Below are 11,191 nucleotides of genomic sequence, written 5' to 3'. Positions count from 1 at the left end.
TCTTATTGGAAAAACAATATTCTTTATTCCGAAGCAGATTAAAAACAATTATTATTCCATTCAGATTTCGTTTAATGTACTAACAACTCCCGACAATATTCTTAGAAAATTCTTAGAAATCTATAATAACGAGACAAAAGTTTACCATTAGGAAAATAAGTACATCAGATTGGGCAAAATTTACTTTGAGTCGGTATATAATATTTGAATAAAAGCCAACGTTTCATACGAACAAATTCAATACACACTGCTGAAAACAATCAGAGGACGTGATACTACTATAAATAATTTCTTCGTACCAATCAAACGACGCGATAAATCGACACCTCAATTACGACAATAGCTTAGTTTAAAACAAGAATTTAAAAAAATCGTACGAACGCAAGAAGCGTGCGTAAGATTGAAACTAATCCAGAAAACGATGCTGCGATTGTTTTGACCGATGCATCACCCTCTGAGATTCGCATCTGGTCAGCGACCTAACATCCCCGCCTTGTTTATTTTCCAGAACGCGGCGCAGTGGAGTCCAAAGGCTGACAGTATCCAGGCCGACGTCTGAAACATTCCAGAACCCGTGAAACACTCAACAAACATCTCGAGTCTCAGCCAACCAGTGTATTAGTGACTTAGATAAGAAGACTCTCGCCAAAACGTCGACGTTCGCGGAACCTCGGTCAAATCTCGCGATTCGCGCTCGAAATTCCAAGCTTCCGGTGCGTCTCGCGACCGAGGGAAACTCTGGACGAGAGGAGATGTCCCGAAAGTGGTTCCACAGAGGAGACGACACGTTCAAGCCGCCAGACATTCGAAGATAGCGGGTCAAGGTCGCGAGGAGCTCGAACCTCCAGCGTCGTCGAAGTCGATTCCTCTTCGATCAGGGATGAGGATTCGCGGTTCAGGGCACGACGAAACGTCGGTAAGATCAAGCAGAGCTTGAGCGACCGCGTGCAATCGTCGCGCAACTTCGACAGGCCTAAGTTCAAGTTCACTTTCAGAGAAAAGTCGAGGAAATCCGAAGAAAATCCTGATACCTTCAGGGTAAAAAGGAAATCCAGCGAAGAGAAAGAACGTCTAGACGCTCCTTGCTCCAAGGACGTTGAGGAGGAGGCACAAGCACGCTCCAAGCTACACAAGAGCGATTCTTTCCTCAGAAGATTGGTAAGAAGCTCGAAGGATAATATTACCGAAGGGTGCGAGAGATTGGTCAGGAATATTCAAAAGAGTCCTCTTCTACGAAAAAAGTTTCAGTCTACGGACGAAGAGAGACCAGTGGCACCAGTCCGTAGAAAGAAGTCCAAACAGAGACTTCTGGAGCCCGATTTTACCAATAAACAGTCTTCCACGGGTATCGATCCTGAGCAACCTAATAATATTCACGTTTCTGTCGTGTGCCCAAGCGCTGAGCTCATAGAGGATGACTTTCTGCTGGTTCACAAGGAGCCTCAGACTGAAAGAACCAATCACTCGTTGAACGAATCAACAACTAAAATCTCCTCGACATACTTTGTCGAGAACGAAGATTCGTCTAAAAGCGTCTCGGTAGAAGACGTGGAGGATCTGATTCGAACGGAGAACAACCTCCGACTTTTGGAGCAACGTGTTCTCATTAGAAGACGTCTAGAAAAATCCACGAAGCTTCTGGAGGCGTTGCAATCAGGCCAACGAAGATCCTGGAGCGAAGAGAGCCTCGTCCACGCTATAGAGCAGGTTCACCGTAAGTTCCACGTGGGATTCCCCATCTCCAAAGTCTCCATAGACACCGTGACGGTAGACTGCTCGCCTATCGCTCATAGAAGATTCGTCAGACCCATTTGCAATCGCGGAAAGTCGAGTAGCGGGCAGTCAAGGTCGCTGGAGTGGCGGGACAAGGTAGAGTGGACGTCGTGGAAAGCGAAACGATCGCCACCGCCGGACGACTGGCAGGTTCAGAGGTCGCCGAGGCTCTCGTCGAGGCGTGATAGCACGCACGGGTCAGGCGATAACCACGTTCCGGCAAGGAAGTCACGAATACAAGGCGACGAAGTGCACGCGCGGCTCACGTCGCTCGTAAAATGCAAACTTGCGAATTTCGCGGGCAGCGGTGGGGACGAGGAGGAGCTGCGAGACGGCGAGCCTGCGGAAGAACAAAGTAAACAGCGGCTAGTCGCGAACAGGCTGGACGAGAACGCGACTCGTCACCCTTCGACGCCTGTCTGCGAGCCAACGCACGGCTCACGTGTCATTTCTGACCTCAGGATAGAGTCTACCTCGGTGAACGATGCTCTGGGTGACTCAGGCATCGTGACAATTCGCGTGAACCTCGGTGACTTAGAATCTGACGCAAGAGATGACAACCAAGGGGCCCTGAAGTCTGCTTCGGTGATCACAGCTGATCGTGGTAAAAATAACGAGAGCAAAGGTCAGGGAAGATCGGCGAAGAAGAAGAAAGTCATCGGATCTGGCTGCAAAGTTCCAGATTGGAACGACTGGAAGATGAAATTCACAATCAGGATGATTCGCATCCGGGACAAACTGATGCTAGGCCTGAGTGCCTTCGCGATATTGTTCACTATTCTATTGGTGATGGATCTGCAGATGGATCTTGGATATAGTGGACATCATTTAGTACCCAGCCATGGGCGTGTTCGGGTCGGAGACGACCCGAATACCGGTACGATTTATAACTTTCGCAGGAGATATTTGCAACGAACGAATGCAAGTAAAGAGCAGACCAGTGGTGATATGTCCGGCACGACGCAGAATAGTGGAAAGGATGGTGAGAACGTAGGTAGGGAGTCGAGGACCGAGAAGACAGAGGTGCATGATAATTTCCGGGATTTGGTGGACCTCGTGGAGAAAGGTTATGGTGTTAGTGTTTACGAAGGAGTAGCTAGGATCAGTGGAGAAGACCATACGTACAATCCTACGATTGGGGAGATGAAGAAAATCAGTCCAAAGTGAGTCTTTCTTTTCTCATTGAAATATTATATTTTTTAATCCTGTCGTCCTTGGGTTTGTATGACCTGAAATGGATGCTAATGTTTCAGTAGATATTATCGAGATATAAATAGTTTGGAAATATTTGATTTTAGCATTCAATGCCATTTTACTATTTTTTGTGTACTCCATTTGTGCTCCATTCGGATAAAATAATAAAAGAAAATAATAAAAGATATCCAGAGGGATACGAAAATAACATAGTAGCGAAGAGAACATCAAGGTTAATTAATAATAGCTATAATAGTCCATTTCTTGTGAAGCACTATTTCATTACTCGAATACGTAATTAGCGTTTAGTATCTGAAAACAAATGACTTATTGACAAACTAGGTCACTGTAATTTTAACGCGACCGAAACAAACCGAAGGTTTATCAATTCGTGTCAATCACGAGCAAACAAATTATCGAAGGGAACGTCGAACATAAAAAGTAGATCGACGTATTCTTAATGAACGTAATTCCAAACAATCGCATGGAAAGCAGATCATCAAAAGAAAAAGAGGGTATCAAAGATAATATGACGAAGCGTTATCGAACGTTGAATTGCAGATACATTTTTAGTTGACAGGCGTTTTCCCAGACGACTTTGAGAGTTTTGTTATTTCCACCAGCGATGAAATCCTTATCGACGTTGATAATAACAGAGGTGAGACGACTGGTGAAAATTTTCCATCCTGTAAAAGTGTATACGACGTCCGTAAGATAAAGCGGAATTTCCAACGCGACACCTAATTAACCGAAATACCGTCGAAAGTAGCAAGTTTAAATCTCGCACCTGCTCGGTCCTCGTTGAAATCTCCTAAACCGATTTTCCACGGAACTTCAAACAGAAACTCGATGGTCTTCTTTTTCTCTTTTTTTCTCTCTTTCATTCTTTTTCTACTTTTTTTAGTTTCCTCGTTGGAAAAGTTTCCTCCCTATCGAATAGAAAGCACCGGGGAGAAAAGCAATTAGTGGAATCGCTTAAAATAACCAAAATCGTCGTTCCAACATCGAACCAGGTTTCCAATGGAAAGATGGCCGAAAATAGGGATGAGGAAAATAGGGGAAGAAAACGAAAATTGACTTTCCAGTGTCTGTGTCGTATCTTCATATTTTCTCATAGATATTATATCAAAATAGAGCGTTTTATTCTTCATTTTATTCCGCGTCATGTTCGATGTTTATTTGCAATTCTAAGCAATGTGTAACGCATTTCAATGGTAAAAGAATAAATAGACATTATTCCATCTTTTTCCCGTGAACCCTCGAAACGTAGAAATTGTTCATACGAGAGATTTTTTTGAACAGATTGTTTGTTAGTTTGCATCGTGTGAGTCTGATTTGCGGATGTGTTCGTCGGTAGGTTGGTAGTGTTGGCTTCGATCTGTATGTCGGTGAAATCAAGAACGTTATTACTGTCGTAATAGACTGATAAGAGGCGCGACTGGTGATATCTGGATCATGTTGTTCCCTCCTCGACCTCCAGTCTCGTTCTCGTTATCCGGCGAAATAATACGTAGAACCGAATTGATGAACGAGGATTGAGGTTACGCAACTTCGGACCTATGTTTTAACTGAGGAAAGTAGATTACGGAATTGTTTCTGAAAATTCGTACTTTTGTAAAGAGGATTGAAAAGGTAGAGACAGAGCAGAGAGATTTGTTTTACCTATTGCATCTCATAGCAAATGGTACACGTAATTTGATTATTTTATGTGTTTGGGATTATTTTCTCGCGTTTAAATTTCTCAAAAATCTGTAAAAATAGCAGTCCACTAACTGAACTTCATCGTTCACGATTTAGAGGAATCGAATTTTTCTTCTTGCCGCTTTAATTAATTTTGATTACATCGACGATTAAATTAGTTGCTCTTTTATTTTTCATATCCTTCCTGCTTAATATCACAAAATGAAAAATACTCCCTCGTTTATTAGTTGTAGACTTGTTGCTAATTTTTATCATAAACTTTAACAAAATAGAATTCTAACGAAACCTTGGAGACGTTGTAACTTATTACATAAAGCGCACAGTATAATTTAATTTGTTTCACATTCGCACGATCGATAAATGTTAATTTCATTTTTTAATTACGATATCCATTTATCTTAAATAAAAAATACATAATACAACGGGGGGGGGCGGAAATAAAATTTCTTCTATTTATACACTTCGTAAATTAATTACTTTAATCGTGCAAGTCTCATTGTCGACCTTGAGACTCTCACGTTGCACGAAACGAAGCACAAATCGATGTTTCTCATATTTTACGGCTTCGATCGAAGCGAAATATCGTAGTCGACCTTGGTGAATGAAGATTGCTTAATCTAAGCCTAAATCGTTCCTGTTGACTTCTTCGAACGCTAATCCATTCTGCTTAAGCGATTTTATTGTCTGACAAGCAAATATCAGTCACGTTGGTATATCGCGTTAGAATGCACTTGGTACATGCTTGTGCATTGTGCTTCTACACATATACAGAACGTGCTCTCTCGTGCAAGCAGGTTGTCCAACGGCAAACGTAATTATACCGGTGATAGAAGGAATCCGCGTGATTCATGATTCTGTGTACGGACGGGTGTGTTCTATTAAATATTTTCATCGCTCAAATCCATTCGACAAGGATCGACGTACACGTGCATATACACGTGGTGGCACTTGACTTGCAAATTCGCTTTTCTATATTTTTTTTTTTCTTGTCGAAACGACAGTTTCGTAATTCATTTGAACTCTTTGATGCATAAAATTTCCCAGAACGGTACAAAGTAGAACACAGTTTATTAGTAGATGAATAGTACGTCTGTTCGATCGTATCGGTGTTTTATTACTTAACTACTCGTTAGGTATATGATCGTACGTTCGAACGTATTATCGTCGATATGCAAAATTTGCACACCGTTGTATGTATCGTAGAATTTATATGCTAATATTAATCAAGTTAATTAAGTTAAATTTCATATCGTAAGAGCACTTTCACATGATTAAAACATTGCTATCGTAAAAATGAAACGTAGAACGTAATAAATAGATTGAAAAATAGGAACGTGTGCAAATATCGTATTTTTCGTAGGCAATGTGTATCACTAAACGGCAATATTATACATTTAACGGTTAGGATATCCAAAATGTTAATTTTTCCTGAAAATTACAATTGCTTATGCATTATGCTATTTAATATTTTTACCACTCATTGTACGCTGTATAAACATAATAAAATCCCAGTTCGATACCCTCTCTTATCGGGTCGACAATTTGCTAATTAATTTTAAATATCGATTTCCTGCAGTGTTAATTAAATCCAAATTAATTTACACGGTTATGTTTTAGTCTGTTAGTGACTGGCCAATCCTATCGATTGAAACACGAGCGTTTACCCGCACGTGGATTTTCTCTTCTTTCTTTCTACCCCCTCGATGTTTCTTTTCTCATCGAGACCTAACTCGCCCCAGCGAGAAGGGCGACTAATTGCCACGAACAATGCACGCGTAGCCAATCGACGTTTCTTTCCCGTTAATTTAGCAAGTATCGATTATTCCCTTTCTTTTTTTTTTTTTTTTTTTCGTTCACTTCTCTCTCTGACTTTGGAACTATTTCAGAGCTTTTTTATCGACAGTCATGGATTCAACGAGTTCAATGCACAGCTCCGAAACTCTAAACTTCGAAAGCATAGTTTCTATTATTAACGATTGGCGAAAAGAAATTTTCCTCTTGGATTGAAAATCAGAACTCGATCCTCGAAATTCGACTGCAAATATTCTTAATTACGTAGTAAATTCGTTCGCGTTTCCTAAAAAGAGCACACGAGGCATTTACTATTCTCACATAAAATCTATCTAATCGAGGAATATCTTATTTATCCCATTTCTTTGTAGCTGCAGGCGTACGTATCTTTACATTTTCTTTCCTTCTTAGCAATTCTTATAACAATCTACCAAATGTATATCAATGAAATATAACTTCTATTAATACGATCTATCTATAATTATTATTAACGAAAAACCAATGAATACCGATGTAGTACTATTTTTGAAAAAGATTCCCACAACAAAGAACCGCCTCGGTGAAATCTCTTTAATAGCGATCGTACGAAATTTTCTCCTTTTTTTCTTATTTCGAGGCAAAAAGAAAGAAAACTCGTATCAAATATTCACCGATCCGGAGTAATAAAAAAAGAAAGAAAGAAAAAAAGCTGAGAACAAAGCAGGAATAGGGTGCGTCGCCACGGAGTCAGACTGCATTTTTCATTGCATTTGCTGGTCTAGGATCGATCTGAGGAAAAACTTGTACGGGGAGTACGTAGTCTCCGCCGCGTATTATCACAGTTCTGGACGAGGAAAACAAGGAACAGAGAACGTTTCCCTGGTTGCACGCTGTAAGCTTCCTTGCCTCGATAGACAGCTCTAGTGACCCTAGGGTGTCTAGGGAATAAAGCATTGTTTCGCGGGCGCAGAAGCGTCGACAATGTCTGCTGTTCGGAGGTTACTTCGCTTCTGAATAGGTTACGTGTGTGCATTACTGTGCATATACACGAACCGGATCGTTTACACGGGAACCAACGGCGATACACTAAGCGACAGATACACTTCGTGCTGCTTGAATACTTATTCAAGACCCCGGGTTGAACGTTCGACGTGCAATCGTTCTCTCGAAGCTTCGTCCTGGCGTCGAATGTGTGCCTCGAATAAGAGAGTTGTGGTCTTCCTACGGTGCTTACCTCGAAGACGAAGCTGCTTCTCAAGTTTCCCTCTTTCGTGACAGGTGTTTCGCTTAGGCGCGTACCTAGAATACCCGATGATTTTCCAACATCCTCTGCTCTTAGTGTAATTCCAAATACACAGAGATACAGGGCTTGGTTAATATTCCAAGGTTTCGACGAGTGTTTGCTAATTCCTGGGCCAGAGGGTTACGTCGAGTTACGTCTGACAGAGTGAAATCACGCATCACATGATTGTTCTTTTTTCGCACACGCTGTGAGATTTTCCACCATGATTTCTACGAGATAATTCGTGGTAATTTTAGGGCCAGAGAATACCGAATAATATTCTAACCTGCTCCCCTCTTAATGTGGTGTCAGAGGAGATACGGGTGGTTGGTTAATATTCCAACAGTTTCCACGAATGTTTGCTAATCTTAGGGCTAATTTTAGTTGAGTTACGCGGCGAGGGAGAACTCGTGTAGTAGGGTTGTTCTTTCTTATTTTTCTTTTGCATACGCTGTTCGAAAATGATCTCGACGACTATGCGGCAATTTTAGGGGTAGAGAATTCCGGATGAGATCCTAACATCTTCTCCCCTTGATGTAGTTTCACAGGAGGTACAGGGGGTTTGTTAATATTTGAAGGTTTCGACCAGTTTGCGCTAATTTCGGGGGCAGAGGGTTACATCGAGATACGTCGTGAGGGTGAAAATCGTGTAACAGGATTGCTCTATTTTTGCATATGCTGTTCGAGGATGATTCCGACGAGTGAATCGCGTTGCGAGGGTGAAATCGTGTAATAGAAGTGATCTTTTTCTGCACACGTCGTATATGTTCGAGGACGAACTGGCTTTATCGCGAATGGAGTACGTGGAATTTTTTATCAAACGAACGAATAATTGTTGAAATTCTATAATCGAATGTTCTTTAATCTTTTTAATCGATTCTTACTAAAACGCTGCAGTTACGATTGTGCTGCGTGATGAATGCGGCGAAATGCTTTTTATCGAGAGAACATTCTTTCTCAACTCTCCGTTTGGTTGATTCAGAGGTTCACCTAAAAATCTATGAATTATTTTGCGATTTATTATAGATTTTATACATTATTTTATACATCACCTGTATCATAGGTTTCACTCGTTAACCGGTTTTAAAAATCAGTGTTCTATAGATTCCATCGAGTGTAATGGAAGAATCTACTAACGCGTTAAAATTACCAGCGAATCACCATAACTGAACGAAAGAAAAAAAGGAGAAAAAAGGAATAAGATTCATGGATGCATTACCAACTACGTTCAGAAACGGAATACTCTATAATTCCCCTTATGAATCATTATCGCCTAAACCAAGGAACTCTGCAAGTGAATTATCACCCTGCGAGTGAAACAAAGAAATAAAAAGATCCATTAGCAATAAATCACTCCCTATCCCTCTCAAAATCGAATATTCTCGCATTTTACCTCTCCAGTTGTTGATTCTACAGTTTCGATAATCCAGCTTTAACTATATGTTCAGAAAATCAACGTAAATTCTGCCTGAAAATCCGCGAATAATTAAGAGCCAACTCGTAGACTTTGCAGAATATTTTTTAATCCCCTTAACAAAAATTATTCCCAAGCGTTTGCCAAATTCATTGCCTCCGCCGAGGAACCCATTGAAATTATCAGCGGCTGATAAGAGAGAGAAAGAGAGGGAGAGAGCGGACTGACGGTGCGCACGGAGGTTACTTCCTGTCACCTGAATTCAGGCCTGGCGGACTCGACCGAGTTGCGGACGATGAATTATTTCCGAGCAAACATCCGGCTCACCTTGGCTCGGCCACCTTTGTCATCTTCGGCCTGTAGACTCGCAGAGACCCTTTGTTGCGTCGTACGCTCCTGAAGTCACCGATGTTTGGACCCGGCTCGAAAGTTCCTGTCGATGAATCGATACGACACACGAGTTAACTCGGCCCCAATAATGCGCTATTATGCATGTTTGCCCGCGCGTGTACACACAGACGATCGGGCGAATGTATGCGCGCGCTGCACGCTATTATACACATGTAAATGCACCGGTAATAATGTGTACATTCGCGATGCCGTAGTTTGGTAGGCGTTCGCGTGTACGAATGCTTGCTCGTGTGGCGGACGCAATGGATATACAGGGTGTTCGTTGTAACGGTGGCCGATATTTTTCTGGGTTTTTCCGCTAATTGGACGATAAAGCGATTGGAACGGAAGTCGAGGTTCGTGCAGACGCACATGCAACGATTTTAGCGGAGTGACGAGCCATCTGGTAACTTACTGTGCGCGGAGTGGCGCGGACGTTAGAACTTGCTGCACCACTCAGTATCAGTTAATCAAATCTGTAACTAAACTGTTCTAGTTGATTTTACGGTAACTGTAGGTACATTTCCTGCGCGCTAAACTATTTCGTAGTAAGTGGCTACTCGTTGCTCGGCTAGATCAATGGGTTCGTCTAAACGAGCTTCCAGTCTGTGCTCGGTTAACGTCTTGAAAGGTCAGCCTGAAATATAATTACTTTTCCAGTTAACGTATGAAACAGAACCATTGGAACTTTCGAAATTAACGCGTAAAACAAACTGATACTACGTAGTATCTGATTGTATTTTCTACGTGAATGCACGCAGTGATCGTATTTGTCGCAGAGTCGACCTCTTGCTCGAACGATGTTCGCATGGTTATAATAAATGTGCTGTTTTGACCTGTCAATTTAGTACAAGCGACAAATCCGTCTATTATCAGTCGGATGGAAAATGTTTTTATAAAGTACAACGTGGTTTCTAGAGAGCCTTAACGCGATTATAGCAATCTTTTCGCCGACTAAAATCGTCTAACAGACAAGTGTAAAGAGATGATAGGTTCATTTGCAAAAAATTCAAGGTTACCTTGAAAAGTCACGAGAAAAGAAAGAGTCGACAAAAAATTTGCTATAATTACGTTGAAGCTCTCTGGAAAGCGTGCTATCCTCATACGAACATTTTCCATCGGACTGCTAATAACAGAGTCATCTCTACCGATCACGATTCGTGGTTCACCCTGTACATTGCTATTGTCCGACCAGCGTAGAACGAATGCATGCGACTCACATACGCTTTAGGCTCATTTCTTTGAAAAGTTATCGCAGAAAATTACATAGGACTTTGAAGTTTCTGATAAACGAGAAATCTTCTGGCATTTTCATTATCGCGATTTGTTTCCACCTGGGAACTGACAATTAGTCGCTTTCTCACGTTCGAAACAGTTTTTCCTAAGATTAGTAGAAATGCCTGAATAATTATGGCGACCATTATGGCGAGCAGCATATATACCGCGGTGTATCATAAATTTGAACGAAAGGGGAATTGCCGCGATCGATGAAGCTAATCGACCACCTCGTCGCAAGATCGTGAACAATTTCTCTTTGGTATGGAGCGTTTGCTATTCCCGTGGTGATTCCCTACGCATTGGTGCACGACAGGTGTTTATGTGGCTCCAGCTGAGGTACGCGAATAGCGTGCAATTACCGTGTGATATCTTCGTTACAGACAGTTCCG

The 11,191-nt window shown here is 41.7% G+C and overlaps 1 protein-coding gene across 2 annotated transcripts in view; it reads left to right on the top strand.

Moving 5' to 3' along the window:
* The first annotated feature begins 634 nt into the window (after nucleotides 1–634).
* LOC117242970 (extracellular serine/threonine protein CG31145) overlaps nucleotides 635–11,191 on the top strand; it is a 93,040-nt gene continuing 82,483 nt past the window's right edge. For both annotated transcript variants that reach the window (XM_033510043.1, XM_033510044.1), the window contains exon 1: nucleotides 635–2,936. In XM_033510043.1, coding sequence (XP_033365934.1) covers nucleotides 2,473–2,936 — 464 coding nt within the window. In that variant the 5' untranslated portion in view covers nucleotides 635–2,472. The remainder of the gene's footprint in view (nucleotides 2,937–11,191) is intronic.

The sequence above is a fragment of the Bombus vosnesenskii genome, unplaced genomic scaffold (assembly GCF_011952255.1).
Source record: "Bombus vosnesenskii isolate JDL3184/JDL3185 unplaced genomic scaffold, Bvos_JDL3184-5_v1.1 scf7180000013265, whole genome shotgun sequence".
In the NCBI taxonomy this organism is placed as follows: domain Eukaryota; kingdom Metazoa; phylum Arthropoda; class Insecta; order Hymenoptera; family Apidae; genus Bombus; species Bombus vosnesenskii.
The sequence above is the reverse complement of the archived record's forward strand: the minus strand, read 5'-3'. Positions and strand labels throughout refer to the sequence as shown.